Source organism: Cydia amplana, chromosome 5 (assembly GCF_948474715.1).
Source record: "Cydia amplana chromosome 5, ilCydAmpl1.1, whole genome shotgun sequence".
Lineage (NCBI taxonomy): Eukaryota > Metazoa > Arthropoda > Insecta > Lepidoptera > Tortricidae > Cydia > Cydia amplana.
Genome location: NC_086073.1, coordinates 19,557,157 through 19,578,721, shown reverse-complemented (window position 1 = coordinate 19,578,721; position 21,565 = coordinate 19,557,157). Strand labels below are relative to the sequence as shown.

The window sequence follows — 21,565 nt, the reverse complement described above, 5'->3', positions numbered from 1 at the left end:
TAGTATAACCATAGAAATAAAAATTTACCGAAAATTTTGCAAATTATAAAAATCCAAGCAAATTGAATTACAATTTTATCCATTTTATAAATTATATGTACAAAAGTATCGTAGTTTGGTACACTAATGTTTTTTTTTAAGATTGAATTTGTTAAATAGTTTCAGAACGTACACAAAAACGTCAGAGTGACATTTGTTTCTCGTATCGTGAATGTTTTTGTTCAATCATCACGTGTATTTATTGAGTTTGATACTCAGGCTTAATAGCAAAATTAACTAACGCCATGGAGAAGGAATTAGACAGAGTAATCGAAGAGATAATGGCCACGCCGAACGTGAACGGTTGCCTAGTCGCGGACCACCAAGGCCTCTGCTTGGCGTCGAAGGGTGCCGCGCACGTCGATTCAGCGGGCGTAGTCGTGGCGATATCGGAGCAGGCCTGCAAGATACAGCCCAACCTGAAGCCGCCGACCGTCTGCCTGGAGACCGACACTAAGCAGTGCCTCATACAGCGGCACGGGACCATCACGGGAGCCATTTTCAAGCAGAAAGCTTAGTAAGTCTACTGATCTTATTCCTTTGTAAAACTGTTTTGAAAAGAGTTAGCCATGTACTTGCTTAACGTTACCCACCATGCCACTCATTTCCTGGCTTGAAAAAACGATGATTCCCTGCCAAACAGCTGTCTATACCTTATTTTTATAATGGGAGAGTCACTTGACTAATAGGCATGATAAAATGCTAAACAAGTTTACAGTATCATAAAAGACATGAGTGACATTGGAATTCTAATATCTTGTATGTTTATTGTTGCAGGTACCCATAGACAAGACCAATTAATGTAAATTTGATTGATACTTTATTATAATCAACATCTAATTCAAGGAGCTCCATAATATGCGGCAGTTGGCTGTAAAGGAATACTGTGATTGTGAGATCAGCATTGCCAAGTTATCCATGTCTGGATTTTAACAGTATAGTCAGGCGTGGCTCACTCCGCGATTTCGTCGCTTTGCTACAGGTAGCTAAAAGTACATCCGTTCGGCCCCAATTTTGGGGAAAGCTATAAGCCGCGCGTGGCGCTGTCGCCACCTAGCGGCCATATCTGTGCTGATCGTAACAGACGCGTTTTGTTAGAGAGTGAGTCTTCTGTACTTAGTACTATTATTTATTCTGTGGTCCAGTCTGATCCAATTTTTATGTGTCCTGCGTGTGCATCTTATGTGAACATCTTGTGTTTCTTGTCTTAAAATCTAAAAAGCAGTGTCCGAGGAAACAATATATTTTATGCTCTAGTTATCTAGTTTCGGCCGAAGCTGTAGAAACATATTCCGAAACTGAACACTACCAAAAATATACCAGTTTTGGTGCAGCAGAAAAGGTCAGTTCTTTGGCAGAAACTGAACCTTTGGGCGAAACATAGTTTTTATGCTGAAACCTGCCAAAACCAAAATTCTGTTAGACACTACTAAAAAGGAAACACGGTAATTCTGATTTGTTGGTACATACCTATTCTTTTAAATGTCCCTCTTTTAACATAGGGCGTAGCAACCTTAACTAAAGTTTATTTTGACTATAAATTTTACATTTTTCAAATGTTTTAATTTATATTTCTGTAAAAAAATTATAATCATTGTTATATTTCTGTAAAAATTCCAATAGATTATTTATAAGGTTGAATATAAAAAGTAATTTTGAATTTAAGAAAATGTATAATTTAGCTTAATATTTGTAATATAATCTATTGTAAGTTTACTACAATGTTTTTTTTACCAAGCATTCTTTGAGTATATAGCCTAGCATAGAATCACTTTCTCAGTAAGAACTCTGCTATACCGTGAAAATCGAAGTTCGTAAATTTCGACCTACTATTTCTGTCACTCTAATTACGCGATCATTGGAGTAAAAGAGAAAGATGCCCGAAGTTTGCGAACTCCGGTGTTCGCGGTATGCCCTCCGGTTAGTACCTATGAAAATGGTAAGCAGTGACCTAGCATATGGATCTACTTCAGCAGTGCCATATGCATAATTCCATACTTTCAACCAGCGTGGACGATAGTAAAGTCATGAAAAAAATAATGACGGCTAAAATGACCAAATATATCGCAACACATTCTCATTCCTATGGTAACAAAAGAGTGTTTGCAGTATTAAGCCTAGAAACAAATTAAAAGTGGAAAATTCACTGTCTTGGGTGGGACTCGAACCCATGATCACCAGTGCTCTACCATCTGTGCTACCAAGACCTTGATGATTAAAACGTTATTCATAAACTTCTGCTAAGTTAATCAGCTGATCGTCATTTGTCCCTCTCTATGGCATAACGACAGATAGGGACAAACGACGATCATCAACTGATTAAGTTAGCAGCCGTTTATGAATGACGCCATAAAACTTAATTAGTTCCTAGGCTTAATAGCATCGTTCACAGATGTCCAAGATGGAAGGACGTAGTGCTAAAAGATATTATTGAGTGCAAAGTATCCGAAAGCATAGAGAAATATAGTAAGACAAGAGTGCTCACTCCATACATCAGTTAGACTATTAATTTCAGTCTACATCTAGCATCGAGTAGCGGAACTATCAGTACTGCTACTTGACAATAGATGTAGCACCGTCCGGAAAGTCTTATGCTGTTGAGATAAGATTTTCCGGTCGGTGCTACATCTATTGTCAAGTAGCAGTACTGATACTTCCGCTACTCGATGCTAGATGCTAATAGTCTTTTTGGTACTAAAACTGATGTATGGAGTGAGCAATCTATGTATTTTTTTCTCTATGCCGAAAGCGACGTCGAGGATAGGGCGAAGTGGAAGCGAAAGACACGGAAAGCTGACCCCATCACCATGTGGGACATATAGCTTGGAAGAGAGAGAGAGAGACAGACGTATCTGCTTGATCCAAAATTATTTTCGTAAGGCAATAATATTTGACCACTTCGTCTGTCACTATCTACTTCATGCCGACTACTTATTCCTAGATATTTTAAAACAATTGTGAGACTATTCCTCTGATGTAAAATTTACATTAAACATGATTCATTACCGCGGTTTGGCAAGGAGGCGGCGGAAGACGAAATATAATTTATTGCCGCAATATTATTTACGACGAGCATTTCGAAAAACTCAGATCTGTAGTGCTTACAGAATTATCGTGAATTATAAAAAATAATGCTCTGAATTGATTACATACCCACTCTTTATTATCAAATTTTGACTAGACGTACGTAGGTGTTAACGCGAAATTACGTTTATCAAAAATATATTTTTTTAGAATGTCACAGTTTCTTCACTACATAATAGTATAGGTAAAACAAAGTATATGTATGCTTAGATCTTTAAAACTACGCAACGGATTTTGATGCTGTTTTTTTAATAGATAGAGTGATTCAAGAGGAAGGTTTATGTATAATTTGTTAACCCGTGCGAAGCCGGGGCGGGTCGCTAGTACATTATAACATTATATGTATCATTATGATAATCTAACCACGTAATGACCTGACCTGATGTGTACTTGTGTCTTGTGTCCCGTTTCTTCTTCAATACCTACCTTTAAGTATAAGTACCTATGAGCAGGCGTAGCTCACTCCGCGATTTCGTCGCGTCGCTACAAGTACATGCGGCCCACACCAATTTTGGTATCTAGCCATAGTAGTTCCGCGCACCGCTACGGAACGGACGCTTGCTCGCTCTTGCGCCACCTTGCGGTCATATCTGTCGTTAGAGAGTGGATCTTCTGTACCTACTTAGTACTATTATTTATTTTGTGCGTGTTATGAGTTATGAAATTAAATTAGGGAAGCCGTTGGGAATCGAGTTATATGGACGCTCCATCCGTACCCTTGAAGGTGTAGTCAACATGTGTAAAATCTAAGAACAAAACATCATCATCTCTCGAGTATATACTTATAGGTACTTGAAGTCGCGCAAGATGTATCCAAGTCTCGCGCGAGAACGCAACTCATGATAGCAGGTCAAATGTACTGTAAATCACTACATAGTATAAAACAAAGTCGCTTCCCGCTGTCTGTCCCTATGTATGCTTAGATCTTTAAAACTACGCAACGGATTTTTATGCGGTTTTTATAATAAGAGTGATTCAAGAGGAAGGTTTATGTATAATTTGTTAACCCGTGCGAAGCCGGGGCGGGTCGCTAGTATCTTATAACTGTAAACGAGCAATTCTTGTATATTTATTTAATATGTATATATATTTCGGGGATCTCGGAAACGGCTTTAACGATTTCGATGAAATTTGCTATATGGGGGTTTTCGGGGGCGAAACATCGATCTAGCTTGGTCTTATCTCTGGGAAAACGCGCATTTTCGAGTTTTTATATGTCGTCCGAGTTTTGCTCTGTCTCCCAGATATTAATATAGAATAATACAACAAGCATAAAACGGTCCACTGATCCTGACTCCTCTGATCCGCTGCCAAATTACACAATGTCTACACTTTTAGCGAAGTGATCCTTGTTTACTTTTGCGGCATCATTAACGTCAACAGCTGTTGGTGCTTAAAAATACGTTTAATACGTGGGGCGATACCAAAACTGTAGTTGTTATAGACGTTTTAATCAAGGGCAAATGCCACGAAGAAAATTGCACGGAAATTAGATTAAAACCTTAAGGTTTTCATCGATTTTTGACAAGTTTTGAATGGTATCTCCTACTTTTGCACCACAGATAGAATTATAAGACAAACGGCTATCAGTTCTTCAATCTTTTATCTGCATTTTTGGCGTGGGCGTGGGGGATCCCCTTAAAATATTAAAGTCGGCTCGATAGAAAAAAAAAAACATGTTGATCATCAATCATTTTTCACATCACCAATTCGAAAAAGGGCTTTTTCTTGCCTGCCAGGAGGGATCAAACTGGCACTTTTCTTCCCTGCTAGGAGGGATCAAAGTAACATTTTTCGGTTCTAGTAGGTACCTGGTCTACACTATTTTTAATTTTTTTTGCACATTATTTTTATTAGCTTAAATAATATTTTTAAACATCATAATTACCTCATAGGTGATGTGAAAAGCAGTATGTGTCACATGGTAGCAAAGTTATTTCCATACTGGGCGTAAAACATTTGAATCCCTCAGTATGCTCAGGATTTTACTCTTTTATAGAATCCTTCGCTTCGTTTTATTCGCTCGCTTGGATTCAATAAGGCCGTATCAAAATGAAAACCAAGGTATTAAAATCTAAAATCAGAATCGGTTCCATGCTGAAACACTGTGTATTGAAATTAGGCGTGGCACTATTTCCAAATGGGAATTGTTTTCAGTCAATTTACAAATATGAGAATACCTTGTGAGTCTAGCAAACACAACTTGTCAGTCAGTAAGATCCAAAAAACTACTCATCCCTTTCTTTTGGGTGATGCTAGAACTAGCGTAAGACAAAGTCAGTATGATTCTCTCTATCTGATCTATGTTTGAAATCAGACAGTCCAGTAGGGATTCCAGGGGTCGGTTTCTCAAAAGCTTGTAACTTGTAATACAAGTAGAAGTCCCTTTGTTTTTGTCAAAAAGTGACATCCGCTTGTATTACAAGTTACAAGTTTTTGAGAAACGGGCCCCAGGGCCAAACTATAAATGAGATTTTGGACTAAATATTTCTCTACTAGTCTAGGTATTCTTCTGTCCATTACTGACATACAAACCTAAGAATAACCCCCTCAATAACACGAGTTTCATTCAGTCCTCCATCAATGTAATCAGTTGGCTGCCGGCCAACTGGGCTATTTCCGATGTTCCAGCAGATCAGCGGATTTCACTTTAAATTAAACAGATGTACCATTACCAGTTATGATTAAGTCCATCTACCTACCTATTATCTTGGTAGGGACAAACAGCAACACTGCCCGTCGGCAGGCGCGGACAAGTACATGCGGCCCACACCAATTTTGGTGTCTAGCCATAGTAGTTTCCGCGCACCACTATGTAACGGACGCCTGCTCGCGCTTGCGCCACCTAGCGGTCATATCTGTCGTAACTCGTAATAGGTAGACGCGTTTTGTTAGAGAGTGAATCTTCTGTACCTAGTACTATTATTTATCCCGTGCCATCAGTGGACCTATATTATGCCATTTGTAATAAGGCCAAGGTTTACTACCTGTCAGTTAATAGCGTGGGCGATGGTGCAACTGTGCTACCTACCGTCTCCTTTGAGGCAGTGCCGTGCCAGTCAGTGGCGTCGCTAAAAGCTAAGATGAAAAAGCTATGGCTCTCAAACGAACGATTAATGGGTTGGCAACTGTCGAAGGTTTTTACAGATGGCGCCAGCATAGGTTTTACCTACCTGTGTCTAGTTTTGGGCTATGAGGTTTGACTTAAAGGGCTATCCAGGCCATACAATTTCATAAACAAGCACTACTCTTAGGATTGACAGGTAAAACCTAGTGTCAGGCCCGAGTGGACGCTCGGAGCGGAGCGTTCGGCGGGGCGTGCAGTTTGGCGTCGGGCTCACAAGTGATTTGAGCAGCGTGCACTAAGGCCGCTCCTATACGTTTGCATTTGTTTGACATGCACGCCGCACGCCCCGCCCCGCTGCACGCCCAACATGAGAGTCCACTCAGGCCTTACACCTATGCTGGCGCCATCTGTAAAATACTTCGAGCGGCCTAGCTACCCCATTTCTTCTTTTGTTCTAGGTGCCATCGATCATCGTTCGGGCTTGCTGCTTGCATCTCCTGTCCAAATCAGTTAGAAATTCTAAATGGTGCTGCCATCTACTTTATGCAACTAAGTACCAATTAAATCAAACTAGAGAAAATCTTTACTGGGGGCCTACCAAGTCAAGATGACAACTGCTGATAGAAAATGTCACTCGAAGATACTATAATGTAATAATGTAAGGTCAATCTAGCTAATTCCGTCATAGGGACTATTCCGTCCATTAGTGTTTTTCTCGAACAACGAACAAAATTGATATATTCATCGACAAAGCAGCGATTGCTTTTAGTTTCAGCAATTAAAAGCAAATTGATTTTTTTCCTACGATTGAAAATCAAAGAAATATATACTCGCGGACGGAATAGTCCCTATGACGGAATTAGCCACATGACATTTCGAAACATTAGTCATTTCGATACATTTTTTTTTACTTTTTGTTTGGATTGTGAGTGGTCATCTTGGCTACTTAGGCAAACATGAAAAAAACAAACAAAATTCACATTTGTTAAAAAAAAACTTTATTACAAATCTCTTGCCTAACAAAATCGGAGTTTTCTTTCTCTAGAGTTGTGATGTCTTTCTCTCTTCACGTATTATTTGGAATGCCCTGCACTTCTCTCCTGTTGGTGCCATCCCTCTGTTCTTCCTTCTTAATTGTTCTTTCTAAATGCTTACATTGCTTAACTTAACTTATTAAGATTACGGTTTCTTAAAGTTAGCCGCCCCTCGTCTTGCTTGTGAGCCGAACATCTGTAAAGATGGAAAAGTAATGTTAAGTAAAATATTCTGAAGTAGGTACCTATGATAAGAGAAATGAGAATCATACTATATTTGTCTTACATTAGAGGTACAAGACCCCAAAAGAAAAGGATGAGTATAGTTTTTTTTTTGTTCTTATTTACTGACAAATTTTCAAACTGTGCTTTTCTTAGAAACCGGCGGTCATCATCATGTCAGCGCGTGAACACGCACGATTTGACGCACTTATAAATACTTGCGTATTTCCGTCTGAAATGTGTATTATATGAACAACCCTCACGTTTTAGACAAATCACCACCTGTCGGTCTGTCATTTGGTCTGTCATTCTCATAACTCATTGGAGTTCTAGATCGTTCACTTTTGACTCTTTCCATTAACCTTTTCGACACCGTGTCAAACACAAAAGCTGTCACTCAGACGCCATGTCACCGAAGTGTCAAAACTGAAATTGAACTTTATGCATATGCACCTAGGTCTATGTTGCTCTGTGGTCTATGACCGATTAATACGTCTTTGGCGTTGGACCTGCGGTGCGTATATCGGTCATTGGCGTCCCGAGTCCCGCGTCCAAAATGTTAAGTACGTATCTAACAAGTGAGTAAATTTATATCTATTTTTTCCCCGAAATTGTCTATGTACCGGAATTTTGGGACTTTCTTGTTTCTTTTTATAATACTAGGTATGTATATCTTCAAAATCTGCAAATTATTTTTTCTGACCACTTATTGTCGGTATCCGATTGAATCGATGCACTTGGTAAATATGTTTGTGGCATTTTGAGTTGATTTCACCTTTTAGAGGTTACCAGATAAAATTAACGCTGTATATTTCAGGCACATAAAGTAGTTAGGTAATTAGTTACATTACATTATAATTTCCCTGCTAATTACCGCCATTTAGAATCCCATTAGTCATCCGTATTAATTATACAGCGGCATCCGAATTGCGAAAGATCAGACAAAGTGCCAAGTTTCCTGCGATGCTCATTTGTCTCTCCGCGGCGCTAGAGGCAGATATAGTTTGTCAAAGGACTGTCTCATTTCAAGACAGAGAGAATCATACTATCTTTGTCTTACACTAGTACTAGCACCCAAAAGAAAAGGATGAGTATAGTTTTCCTGGTTCTTACTGACTGACAAATTGGTTTGACCAACTTTATGTTCTGAATGGACATCGCATCGCGACTTGCATAACCTAATGTGACCGTTACAGCCTGATATATCCCTTCAAACAAAAACATCACTTTTGACACTGACAGATCCAATCAATATCGTATCGAGATAATTTTTTTGACGTTTATTAAAATTAGAATCAGGCCGTTACTCTTGATAAATGTGATAGAGAGAAGACTGACAACCCTCTTAAGGCTTCGTCACACAGGCGCGTTTACCAGGCGGGGCGTGAGCGGGGCGCGCCGCTTTTACATATAAAACGCTCACGCCCCGCTCGGAAAACACGCGCCTGTGTGACGGAACCTTTACAGTCGAGTTCAAAAATATGTACCTATATATTTCTTCATCTTAATCCATTGCAATAAGGTGAAAAACTGTATAGGTCATAGGTACCTACATATAGTTCATATAACTGCATAGGAACTAGATATATTGTACAGTCGAATGTAAAAATATGGGTGCATTGTAAAATTTGTAAATTACTCAAAAATGTGTCCCATAGTTCTTAATTCGCTGACATAAGAGGTATGGGACATATTTTTTAGTATGATCTGGACCAGGGATGTTGCGAACAGCCGCATCCGCATCCGCAATCGCGGAACTTCCGCATTATTTTCAACATCTGCATCCGCATCCGCATAAAATCGATGCGGAGCTTATGCGGATGCGGATGTCTAACAAGTCGATACAGGAACGTCTTAGCGGCGGCGTAAATGCTAGGTAATTTCATCATTAGGTACCTATAACGAAATCGTCTAGATCTAGAAAAGTCGGCGAAGTTACTGTTTATTAAATATAACGCACCTATATTCCTGCTCAAATACTAAAGGTTTCGTTAGGATCTTAGGAAACGTGTTCAACAAAGCAGCCATTATCGTATTTGTTCAAATATATGGCTTATATACGAGTAGGTATACGTTTTGGGTGATTAACTAAAAAAAGTCGGCCAGTATGCGACTTATTAGTAAACCAACGTGACAACGATGATTTTTAATCGGTGATCAGGAACATTTTTTTGTAACTCAGTAATTGATATAGATCACGTTGAAGTCGTAATTACATGGAAACAAACTTGTTTTTTTTATCATAATTTTAATTTTGAGATTAATTTTATCCTATGCATAGATCCGTCAAATTTCCCTCCATATCGATGGCACTTGACGTATCGTAGTTACTTCATGTAGGATAACCATGTATTTAGTGGTTATTACTTATTAGTTTTAATTATGTTTTAACCTTTAATTAATTAAACAATGAGATAATTGCGTGAGACCTAGCCTAATAAGTTTAATTTGGGCTAGATTTTAATATTTTTACACTCCTGATCACCGATTAAAAATCATGTCGCTCCTGAAAGTTAAAATACACATACAAGAACTTTTAATACAGACATATTATGATATCACGTTAGAGTCTGGGTAATGAAAGTTGAGCCTGAGATTTATTTAAAACTTTTTATATGGCAACTTTTTTTCGTATCAAATAAGCTGTCAGTTTGAAGCTGTCATTTAATTTCATAGTAATTTTATTGCCAGGTGCGGTTTTTATTGAAATTCCCGCGTTATCTCAGGCTCAACTTTCATTAGCCAGACTCTATTAACGCATCAAAAATAACGGGAACACGTAAATAACGTATATCGTGACATTTAAATTGAAGTATAAAAATGTTTGAAGCGTTCTCTGCGTCAAAGTGTAGGCAGCAAAAATAGTTTTCTATGTTATTATAGTTATTTTTGTGACATTTTAGTGCGTCTAGTCTTCACTCTTCAATAGCATTACATTTCTAGTTTATTTTATAATTCGTTTGCTTGCACGTTTTTTTGCTACCAATTTTACTAAAGAGTTATTGCAATAAAATTCTATTATTTATTATTAGTAGAATCATACACAATGTACAAAAAAATGTATATGCACCATAGCAGAAGTGAAAAAAAAAATTGACACCTAATTGTTTCGCATTTCGGATTAACGTCTCCATATTGCGAAAACTCGAGATCTCGTCGCGGCTATCATCTGAATGTCTACGCAGAGTCCTTGAATACTTCGGACATATAGCATTGGAAAGACGGTGGCATTCGAAAAGCTTTTTGTGACCGGCTAAGTGGATGGGAAAAGGCCTGGACGTGGACGCAGTCCAATACGTTGGTCTGACCAGATAGGCACCGCTCTTGACTCCACAGTTCACATTGCTCTCCACACCGCCAAAGACAGAAACAGATGGAGAAAGATCGTAAGAGAGAAAGTGATGCAAAAGTGAGGTCACGACCCTCAATATTGAGGAATACGACGCAAGGAGGAGGAATTGTTTCGAAGTACGTAACATCGAAAGTCGATATTTCGTTATCAGCCCTTTTATAGCCTGAATATGTAAGTGTAAAACGCGTTAGAGAGCTCCCTAAAACAACAAAATTAAGTTTATGAGCAAAAAAAAATTATCACCCCTCTTAAGAACTAATAGAGTCTGTGCGAAAAGAGAAGAGTCGTGTAATGTATGGAGCACAATACATTCCACGACTCTTCTCTTTCCGCACAGCCTCTACCTATAATACCTACATAACTCAATGGAAAGTCAAGAGTGAAAGCCAATGACAGTCGGACTGACAGGCAGTGATTAGTCAAAAGTGTCAAAACGTAAAGGTGTGCATGTGGATACTTGAATTTCGGACGGAAATACCCGGTGTATTTATACATGCGTGAAATCGTGCGTGAACTCACGCATTCCTGAACTGTGCGCAATTCAAAACAAAATGGGACAGTAAAAAAAAATTGAGATCACAGATAGATATTCCATAAGTTAATGTGACGATGTCTGTCGCTTTCGTAAAAGTCCGTCTGCCAATTCTTACGATTAGGGTGCGAAAAGGACTCCACAGACGAATAAAATCAAAGCGATGGTAAAATTGTAGTAGAGTCAAAATAGTTATTTGTTTTACAAGGGGAAAAGTTGTTTTTTCTACTCGTCGACTGCAATGCTTGAATTAAGACTTCGTATACCAAAGTGAAATAGCATACTTTTTTCACTATGGGACCCCAACTCAACTATAATATTCATTTCGATACAGTTTAGTCAACTATAATGATATTAACCAAAAAAAAGCACAGAGCAAGTACCAGGGCCTCATGAGTTACGAGAAGGTGTCGTTGACCAACCGGCCGGGGGCGCGGGGCGCGGGAGCCGGGCCGCGTACGAGTATGAAGGTATCGCGGCTGCTCGCACATCTTAGCTGTATACTTTTGGTTTTTTACCTACATATATGATTCTTCTACTAGTTTTAAGTATTTTTTTTGTTGACTCGTAGAAAAAGTATTGTCTACAATAGTGATAAAAATCAAGCTTTTCAATCTCGTACCTTACTTAGGCAACTCAGCAAGCTTCGTTGTCTAAACACGGTACTCGACTGAAAAGCTCTCCATTATATCACGATTGTATAAAATACTAGTTTAACTGATCGTGCTAATATTGATACCCGTGCAAGCGAAAGATTCCAAAATTGAACGTAAGAAAACAACTCAAAATTTGCATTTGATTATTTTGCCTAACATGTGAATAAAATGCAACTTTGCTATCAGTGTTTAAACAATCAAGAGAGCCTTTACCAGTTGGTGTGGTGAAAAATAATTTAATTTAATTTATTTATTCAAAAGACAACCACATGTGACCCATAATGGTAAGTAACATTTACGATGAATGTTTTTTTTTTGTAATTTAAAACTAAACGTTAGTAGAACAAAAACGTTTTACAACAAAAACAAAGATAAAATAAACAGTGATTATTTTTCATACTCTTCAAATGGTTGCAATAAAACATGAAACATTTTTCACTAGTTATTATTGGATCTCTGTCAGATGTAGCACAGTCGAGTGCGAATTGCATAACAATAACAAATGCATCCCATTATATCGTAATTCGTGAAAACACTCCTGCCAACACGTTTCATAATACCCGTCATAGTGTATGATAACTTCATTTGCATGATGAAATTGTTTTGAAAGGTTTTTTATATATTTCGCAGGTTTCGAAATCTACGTTATTATTTTACGAAACCTGCCGTCAACATTTTCCCAGTCAGTTAAACATGTGATGTGTAGAGGTGTACCAAAAGCAAAGAAGTGCATGCACTTCTCTGAGGTGCGGAAACATTTTGTTCGAGATGTCGTCTCTTGTTATATACCTCAATGTACTATACTAACTAAATCGTTTTTTCCACAAACGAATCGTCGTTCGTCTCGTTCAATCCCGTTTAACAGGTTTTTGATCTTTTCAACAATAAAAAAAAAACACATTGTACCCAGTTCAAAGCGGCCCATACACCTAGTCAATAATCACTAGCAATTTTCCATTTTGAACTGTCATTTTAGCTTTATTGTTTGAATGAGTGATACCTAGATTGGCATGTTTACCGAACTGAAGTTTGGCACGGGCGCAACAATTCGCTAAAAAAAACATTGTTAATTGGTCTCGGTTTTTAATATTTTATTAGGCGTTCGGTGAAAAGCGTGTGTTTGTAGACCTTGTAGTGGCTTGTGGTGTAGAAGATCAACTATATATTGTATGTAGAGTCAAAAACTAGATGGCGCACCTATCTTTAAGATTGCGAGTTTCTAAACGATGCCTACCCATAGCATGCTGATTAAACATTGCCTGATTATTGTTAATCTAATCTATCTAATCTAATACCTTTAAACAAGCAATTCTTGTTTATTTATTTATTTATATATATATATATATATATATATATATATATACATATATATATATATATATATCGGGGATCTCGGAAACGGCTCCAACGATTTCGATGAAATTTGCTATACGGGGGTTTTCGGGGGCGAAAAATCGATCTAGCTAGGTCTTATCTCTGGGAAAACGCGCATTTTCGAGTTTTTATATTTTTTCCGAGCGAAGCTCGGTCACCCAGATATTCTAGCATATTATACTAGATAAACCTCAGATCATAGAAGTAAGGAGATTTATAACGAAGCATAATTTCAACGAGACTCGGTGTCTCCAACTGTGCCCCACCACATCATTGAGGGCGTGGCCAGACAACCAACTCACGCGCTGTGATTGGCCGAACCGCGCGGGGTAAAGGACAAGAGCGGCGACGCTAGAGAGTAGGACAAGTCGATAAATTTACAACAGCTATCGATATTTTGTATTATGTTCTAAACATGACTTTATTGTTTTGGCATTAAAATGTTTTACGTAATAATTGCCATTGACTTAATTTATATACCTTTAAACATTTGACCTTAGGGGTCATCCATTAATTACGTCACACGAATTTCTAGGTTTTTTGACCCCTCCCCCCCTCGTCACACTTGGTCACATTTGGCAAACCCGTCCCCCCTAGTGTGACGTCACATTTTTTCTACGAAATCGCCAAATCGAATTAAGTAAGTACCTAAGTATGTATTATTCATATTTTATCAAAATATTTTTGACGATATAAATATTAGTAATTTTATAACCCAAAACTGCTTAGGAAAGAAAATTAAACGAATAAAAACGATTATCGTTTTAAAAACTTGTTATTTAAATGTACAGCGAATAAAATAATTTAAATAAATTTTCAGTTACTGATGAAGTTAAAGTGACGTCACAAAGTTTGTGTCTCCCCCCTCCCCCATGTCACAATATGTCACATTTTCTTGACCCCCTCCCTCCCCCTAAACGTGTGATGTAATTAATGGATGACCCCTTATTTGCGAGCTAAGATTTTTAATGTACGATTAAGGTAAGTACCTATATTATTTGATCCATAAAGTTCTGTCACAAAGGTTTCTACTGATAGAATGTAAGCTTTTAATAAAAAAATAGCAATGATCCGAAAGCTTGTTATATGTTTATCGAAACGTACCTAACATAATTGGTATAACATTTAGTAACGATTTTATTTACTGTTTGTTTATATTGTTTACTTTGGGATTGTCGTTAGACGCGATATTTTATCGATAACGCTTAAACCTCAATTATGCACGAGCGCCACTCTAGTTCCTTGCGGAAAGAAGGGAACCGGTTAGCGTACCAAGAAACAATAATGCCGTTGTGGATATCGTTAGCGGCTTAACCCATTCAGGGCCAGCGACTCAGCGTATGGGTCATGCTCAAACAGTTCCGCAGGGCCAGTGACTCACATGTGAGTCCTGAATAAATTCTGATTTAAACTTAAACGAAACGTAATTTGATGTAATAACGTAAGTAACATATAAGGTAACAATCATTTCTATAAGGCATATTAGGATAAAAATTATAAACACGTTTTTTTTAATGAAAACAGGGTCTCGAATATTCAAGTTTGGTTTACTATCAGTGCAATATAGTAAATATACTGAAATTCTAGATACATAATGCGATGCAAGCAAACAGAAAAATCTATATTGAAAAAATACAAAAAATATATATATTTCAGAAGTTATTGACAGGGCTCAAGGTATGGGTCACCGTGGCCTGGCGCTACTTGTAAAAACTGCTAATGTTTCCGTAGCAGGCTAAAATAAACTTTATTGGCTGGTTTTAAAGCTTATTTCATGTTGAAGCTGTTTGATATTGTACCATTTTACAACTGATTACTGTTTGGATGATGGTAAGCAACAATTTGTAGGAACCAAGCCGTAGTATAATAATATTTTGTTTTGTATGAGGGGTAAGGCAACGAGGATTTTTTCCCACTGTACTTTTATGTCATAATATTTGGTGATCGTTGTATTGTATCTTAGGCAATTACCTACTAACAATGATGTTAAAGTTAATTTTTTTTCGTTTCAATATAGAACAAGGCGGTTGAAACAGTCACCACTAACTAATATGTATTGTATAACAAATAGTTTGTGACAAATATTTACAAGTTTTTTCAAACATCGTGGTTTCTACGGCAGATTAGAAAGTAAGTACTATAATACATTTTAAGTTCTCTATTGTTACTAATACAATAATGGCGTTTACCAAAACAAAGATAATGACCGACCAGGTGTAAGCTTATCGGACACACTTGGACAATAAACAAGGAATGCATCCGAACGGCGGCGGCGGTATTATCTTTCATGTGGTATTTGTCACAAGAGTTCAAGATGTGATTCATCCCATCCCCCCTATTAGAGATGTATTTTGGAGTAACATGGAAAATATTATTTAGTCACGATTTATTCGTTGGCGAAATGTTTTTGTATATCCGGATGTTCTCCTCTGCAGGTCGCATTTATCTTATAATGTCTTATAATGTCTATATTTTTACAACAAAATACCCAGTCACAACAGAATTACCATACTGTCAATTTAAAAGAGTTGTAAAAATCAATTTAACTAAGAAAACCTACTATAAAATATCAGATTATTTAACTGATAAAAATGTTTGGAATGATTGTGACATTGTAACGCAAAGAGTAAATACTAAGTCTGTTATAAGTGTTAATTATTACTACTACTAATAATACAAACTCATACGTAACAATAATATAATGTACACGACGGACACAAGTGTATCTTGTATACCTATGTAGGAAATAAATAAATATATAAGCATTGTTCGAATCGGGCCGTTATAATTACTATAGTTTGTCAAAGGACTGTATATCTAATTTTAAACATAGACAGAGATAATCATACTATCTTTGTCTTACACTAAGTACTAACACCCAAAAGAAAAGGATGAGTAGGTACCTATAGTTTTTCTGGTTCTAACTGACTGACAAATTGGTTTGACCAAAGTAACTATACTTTGACGTGACAATTTCACGTGACAAAGCAAACCTCATCATAAACCTGCTCTATCTGCTGGGCTTTTTCTAAAATAAATATCGAAAACCCGATTCTTTCAAATCTGGACATTCTTGGGCTCATTCTACTCAGAATCACTAGCATATTCAATCCTGATGATAAAAAAAATTGTCCCAAAATGTTGTATGAAAATTGTACAAACTCAAACTCAAACTCAAAATATACTTTTCACCTCAGCAGCTCGAACAAGGGTACTTTGCTACTTAAAAACAGTGAGCAAAATCGCATTTTGCTCACTGAGTGAGACAAAATGACATTCAAGTGACCTTAATATTCAAATGTCATTTCAACATGCGGGGTCTAATACAAGTTCGAAATACTTGGATTTTATTATCTCTGTCCCTTTCACGTCGTTAGCAAAAAGAAAGAGACAAAAAATTTTCAAACGACATTCAACGGTATATTGACGGTTTATAATAGACCCCCGAAAAACGTCAGAACGCATCGTTCCAAAACACATACAAGTATGAATTCTTAATATGTAATTAATGAAAATAAAGTTTCAGATTTGATAAAAACACTATATTTTACGTAATTTATTGTACGATTAAAATAATGAACTCAAAAAATACACAGTATATCACGTAAAATAAATAATTATACTTTTAAGAATCTCTACAATAGTTTACAAATACAGTATCCGTAATTCGGACCGTATCTTACAATGTTTTTTTTTACAAAAAAAAGTTGCCGATTCATATGTCAATCAATTGATGGTCGTTGTTTTCATATATTACCTATTTTACTGAAATTTACTACGTTTGTTTGTTTGTTTTTGTGTTTGATTGTGGTAATTATACTTAATTGTAAGTATATCTTAAGAAACGTGACTAAATAGGTAAGTGATGAAGAAGGATTACATGTTTTCGGGTTGTCTAAATGTTCTCACTGCTGAGGTGAAAAATTTTATGAACTACACGAGATCAAAGTTATTTACATCTCGTGCGCTTTTGAGTCCCTTACTACGCTCAAGATCTTAGAATCTTTCGCTTGCACGGGACTCAAAATAAGCACTCGAAGAAATATCAAACTTTGATCTCTTGTTGTACAAATAACTATTATTCATGTAGGCCTAGCAACAAGCACTTATGAATCGTTAACATAAATATTATCTTTAAGCTAATTATCAGACCAATTTATTGATGTTATTATTCCATAATAATATTGGATTATTATACAAATCAAATTTAACACAAATTTAAGAATTTCACAAAAGGATCGTCAAATATGAAAAAAATTGTATAAAAAAATACTAGTCTAGAATGTTTCTAGAATAAAATCTAAATGTCAAATAAATAAAAAAAAGCAAAAGAAGTACGTACATCGGAATATCAATTTCCTCATCATTAATCAAATACACCTAATAAATAAATAAAAATTTCGAATAACAATTAATCCCACGTTGTTTTATCATTCATGTAGTCTTGTGTGGTATAATAAGCTTTAGAAATAAGTTTACGCATTAAATAATTCTTAAATTTATTAATAGATTATTCAGTAATATGGTTTGGAAGTTTATTATAAAATCTTACACAATTACCCATGAATGATTTTTTTATTTTATGGAGCCGAGTGAAGGGCACTGCGAGCTTATGTTTATTTCTAGTATTAATATTATGAATTTCACAATTTTTTCTAAAATTTACAATATTTTTATGTACATACAGAATATTTTCATAAATGTATTGACAGTGCACTGTCATTATGTCAATTTCCTTAAATTTATCTCTAAGTGAGTCTCTATGGTTCATTTTGTATATTGCTCGAATAACCCTCTTCTGCAGAACAAAAATGGTATTTATCTCTGAAGCACCACCCCACAGTAAAATACCATATGCCATAATGCTATGGAAGTAACTAAAATATACTAATCGAGCTGTTTTCACATCAGTTAACTGACGGATTTTGCTCACTGCAAAAGCTGCAGAACTCAGTCTATTCGAAAGAGTAGCAATACATTCCACTACGTCACGTTACATACAAGTGAAAAAATTTCTCATACTAAAAACGTGACGTAATGGAATGGACATTTTGGGACATCTTTTTTTAATGGTAGGATGGAGAGTGCTGTCGATTCTGAGTAGAATGAGCCCAAGAATGTCCAGATTTGAAAGAATCGGGTTTTCGATATTTATTTTAGAAAAAGCCCTGCTACGCGCTACGGCGTAGCGCTACGCAAAGAGCCACGCAGTTAGTTCGGGGTCTACGTAACGCGGGTCACTTTGTATGGAAATGTATTTGCCTATTAAGAGGAAAGGGGACGGCCGCTTCTCCATACAAACGTAGTCCTCCATTTTCCTCTCTGGATATTGACAATATGGAAAATATTTTTTCACCACACCAACTGGTAAAGGCTCTCTTGATTGTTCAAAAACTGATAGCAATTCCAAGTTCATTTCCAACAAGTTCCATTTTATTCACATGTGAGGCAAAGTAATCAAATGAAAATGATGAGTTGTTTTCTTATGTTTGCTGGTAGAATTGACTTTTAAATGATGATTTTGAATGATAAATATTGATGGTAGTGTGGTGAAAATATATTTAGATAATTTGATGTATATTAACCAAAGCTATGCGCATACCTAGGGGACGTTTGACTTTTATCGATTATTGTAATAATTAGGACCGAATAACAGATTTAGTGAGATCGTTTTTGTATTTTTTTTTTCAAAACGGCAGAGCCAATTAAGGGCTTTCGCGCGGTCTACGGCTTATAGAATCACTATTTGTGTGTTTTGTTTATCGCATGTTTACAAGATGTAATTACCATTGTGACGACATTATGGCGCACAGAAACACCGAAGCATTCTGGCAAAGATTCCGCTTCACGCCAGTGCCAAAGAGGTGTGTCAAAATAATTAGAAACCTGGCCCATCCCAACATTATGTTTACACAGCCGCAAAACTTACTGACGTAAGGAGCTAATGACCGGGAAATGTGACGGCTAGGTGGAATCTGGGGGCACGGTATTGCCCCCGCCAAGACGAGCAAAGCGAAGCGCAGGGCACTACCTACCTTTTCTCGAAGCGCTTCGTCGTTTTTTTGAACCCTCATAACTTGGGTTGGGATAACTATTTCTCGTTGTTATTCGGTCCCGTCAGCCAGGGGACAATATAAGGACAGTTTGTTAGAACTGTTGAACCATGTTTAACGAAGTATAACTGGAAGATGATCAAATATGGGAAGGGCTAATAGGTAACTATCACAATTACCTAAATCTCCTACCTAACCTATTCTATTACCTAAATTAAAAAAATTAGAAACCCCCACCCTATATGCCAAAAAATCCATTGTATGCCAAAAATGCCTAACATGAGTACTTATTAGGTTAGTTTTTAAACAACTTACTCGTAAGTATACCGGTTTTTAACAGCTACTCAAGAAAACGTTGACGTTGAATGTCGAAGAAGCTAATACCCCTGCCACACACTTGCAGAAGTTGCAGAGTGGCATGGGAAATAGCGAGGAAAGTAGCCAGAGGGGCTACCGCGAAAACCGAAATTCGCAAATTGCGGGGATCTTTCTCTTTTTCTCCAATGAAGGTGTAAGAAAAATGCCCGCAATTTGCGAACTTCGACTTTTGCGGTTATAGCCGAGACGATCGAGACAAGACTTTATTGTTAAAGGAATAAGAGCGTGTCAAGGTAATTTTGAACACCTCGCCCGCTTAGCAACTTCTGCTGCTGACTGTACATAGGCTAAAATAACATTGGTGTTTATGAAAAACTAAAAAGGCAGTCAAAAGGTAAAATAATTCTGTGAATTTTATGTCACTTCGTCCTACATTCGTACAGAAATCATCTATTTATTGACTCTGTCTTTGATCAATACAATTTTTGTGTTATTTTGAATAGATGCCAGCTTTCTGATGTTTACGACGATGTCCGACCTCGGAGCAATCTGACTTGTTTATGCGGCCGTTATGTATTCATTTATTTTGTTTAATACCCTGATTTAAAGCTTTTTGACAAATAAAAATAATATTTAACTCTCCCAGTTTTTAAAGAGATTAGAAATAAAATAAACTCAAGCGTTATAAACCTTACAACACCTGTTTAAAACTTTAATTTTGAGTCGAGTAATAAAAACCAATATAATCGAATATGGAGTATGTTTATAATACCTAGGCGAATAGACAGCAAGATAGAATGTATATAACTAAATTGGGAATTAAACCAAGCGGGGCGAGGTGAGTCAGGCAGAACCTAGTTCTAGCACCCAAAAGAAAAAGATGAGTATAGTATTCCTGATTCTTAGTGACTGACAAATTGGTTTGACCAACTATATTTCCAAATCGATAGCGTAAGTAATTCTCGAGAATCTCGATATATTTAGCCACGTGGCAGATCAACAGAGTAGCTCCATAACCAAATTACTTATTACCCTTTTGGCACGGAGCTCTCAAAATGGTAAGAACAAAAATTTAATAGCATCGGTCGTAGACATTTCTGCTAGCACATATTCGGGTAGCACATATTAGTAACGGGTGAATTTCCAATATGACTTGGAATTCCGGTAGCCGTTTAAGAAGTATATAACGCTCTTACGGTAGGTGTTACTATTAGGGTCCCGTAGACCCATATCATGGTGGAAAGATTTGCTCGCTATGGATGAGGCCTTGGTTGCTCAGATGGCAGAGCGCTGGAGTATCGATCCAGAGGCCGTGAGTCCAAGACAGTAATTTTTCCACTTTTAAATTTATTCTAAGCTTAATTTACTTACAGTTTTAGAATAATCCAGAGTACAATAGCCATAGGCTTGCTAACAGCAGCACGAGGATGAGGTACGTGGCGATCAGGTTGGTGGTCTCCGCGTTAGGCATGGCGACGGTCAACTGGACTGATTGGGCAACTGATCGCTGGACTAATCCACTGGACACTGGACTATACGCCGCGCCGCCCACGACCAAGTTATAAATACGGAAGGACATACGTTATTTTCATTTTGATGCGATTGGGTTAAGTTAGGATTTAAATTATACGAATACAAATAAGTAGTTTGTTAACAAAAAATAATATTAGAGTATTTACATTTTATTCTACACTAGGCAAAGCCTGGCCCGTGAGGGAAAGCATAGGTACGATTTACTTAAAGATTAAAGATTTACTTAAATTGAAGTTCAAAATTTTGGTTAATAAAAAACATATTGGGTAGAAAAATATGTGTTTAACGTTTCTCAAAATAG

At 36.9% G+C, this 21,565-nt stretch overlaps 1 protein-coding gene and 1 long non-coding RNA gene across 2 annotated transcripts; one reads left to right on the top strand and one right to left on the bottom strand.

Annotated features, from left to right (window-relative positions):
• Positions 1-191: 191 nt before the first annotated feature.
• On the top strand, positions 192-557 carry LOC134648527 (ragulator complex protein LAMTOR5). The gene has a single exon (XM_063503049.1). The coding sequence runs from the start codon at positions 285-287 to the stop codon at positions 555-557; it is 273 nt and encodes a 90-aa protein (XP_063359119.1). The 5' UTR covers positions 192-284.
• A 6,618-nt stretch (positions 558-7,175) lies between these two features.
• On the bottom strand, positions 7,176-21,342 carry LOC134648393 (uncharacterized). Its single transcript, XR_010096879.1, has 2 exons — positions 21,103-21,342; positions 7,176-7,420 (listed from the first exon to the last, which is right to left on the bottom strand). It is a non-coding gene; the product is annotated as an uncharacterized LOC134648393 (long non-coding RNA).
• Positions 21,343-21,565: the final 223 nt, after the last annotated feature.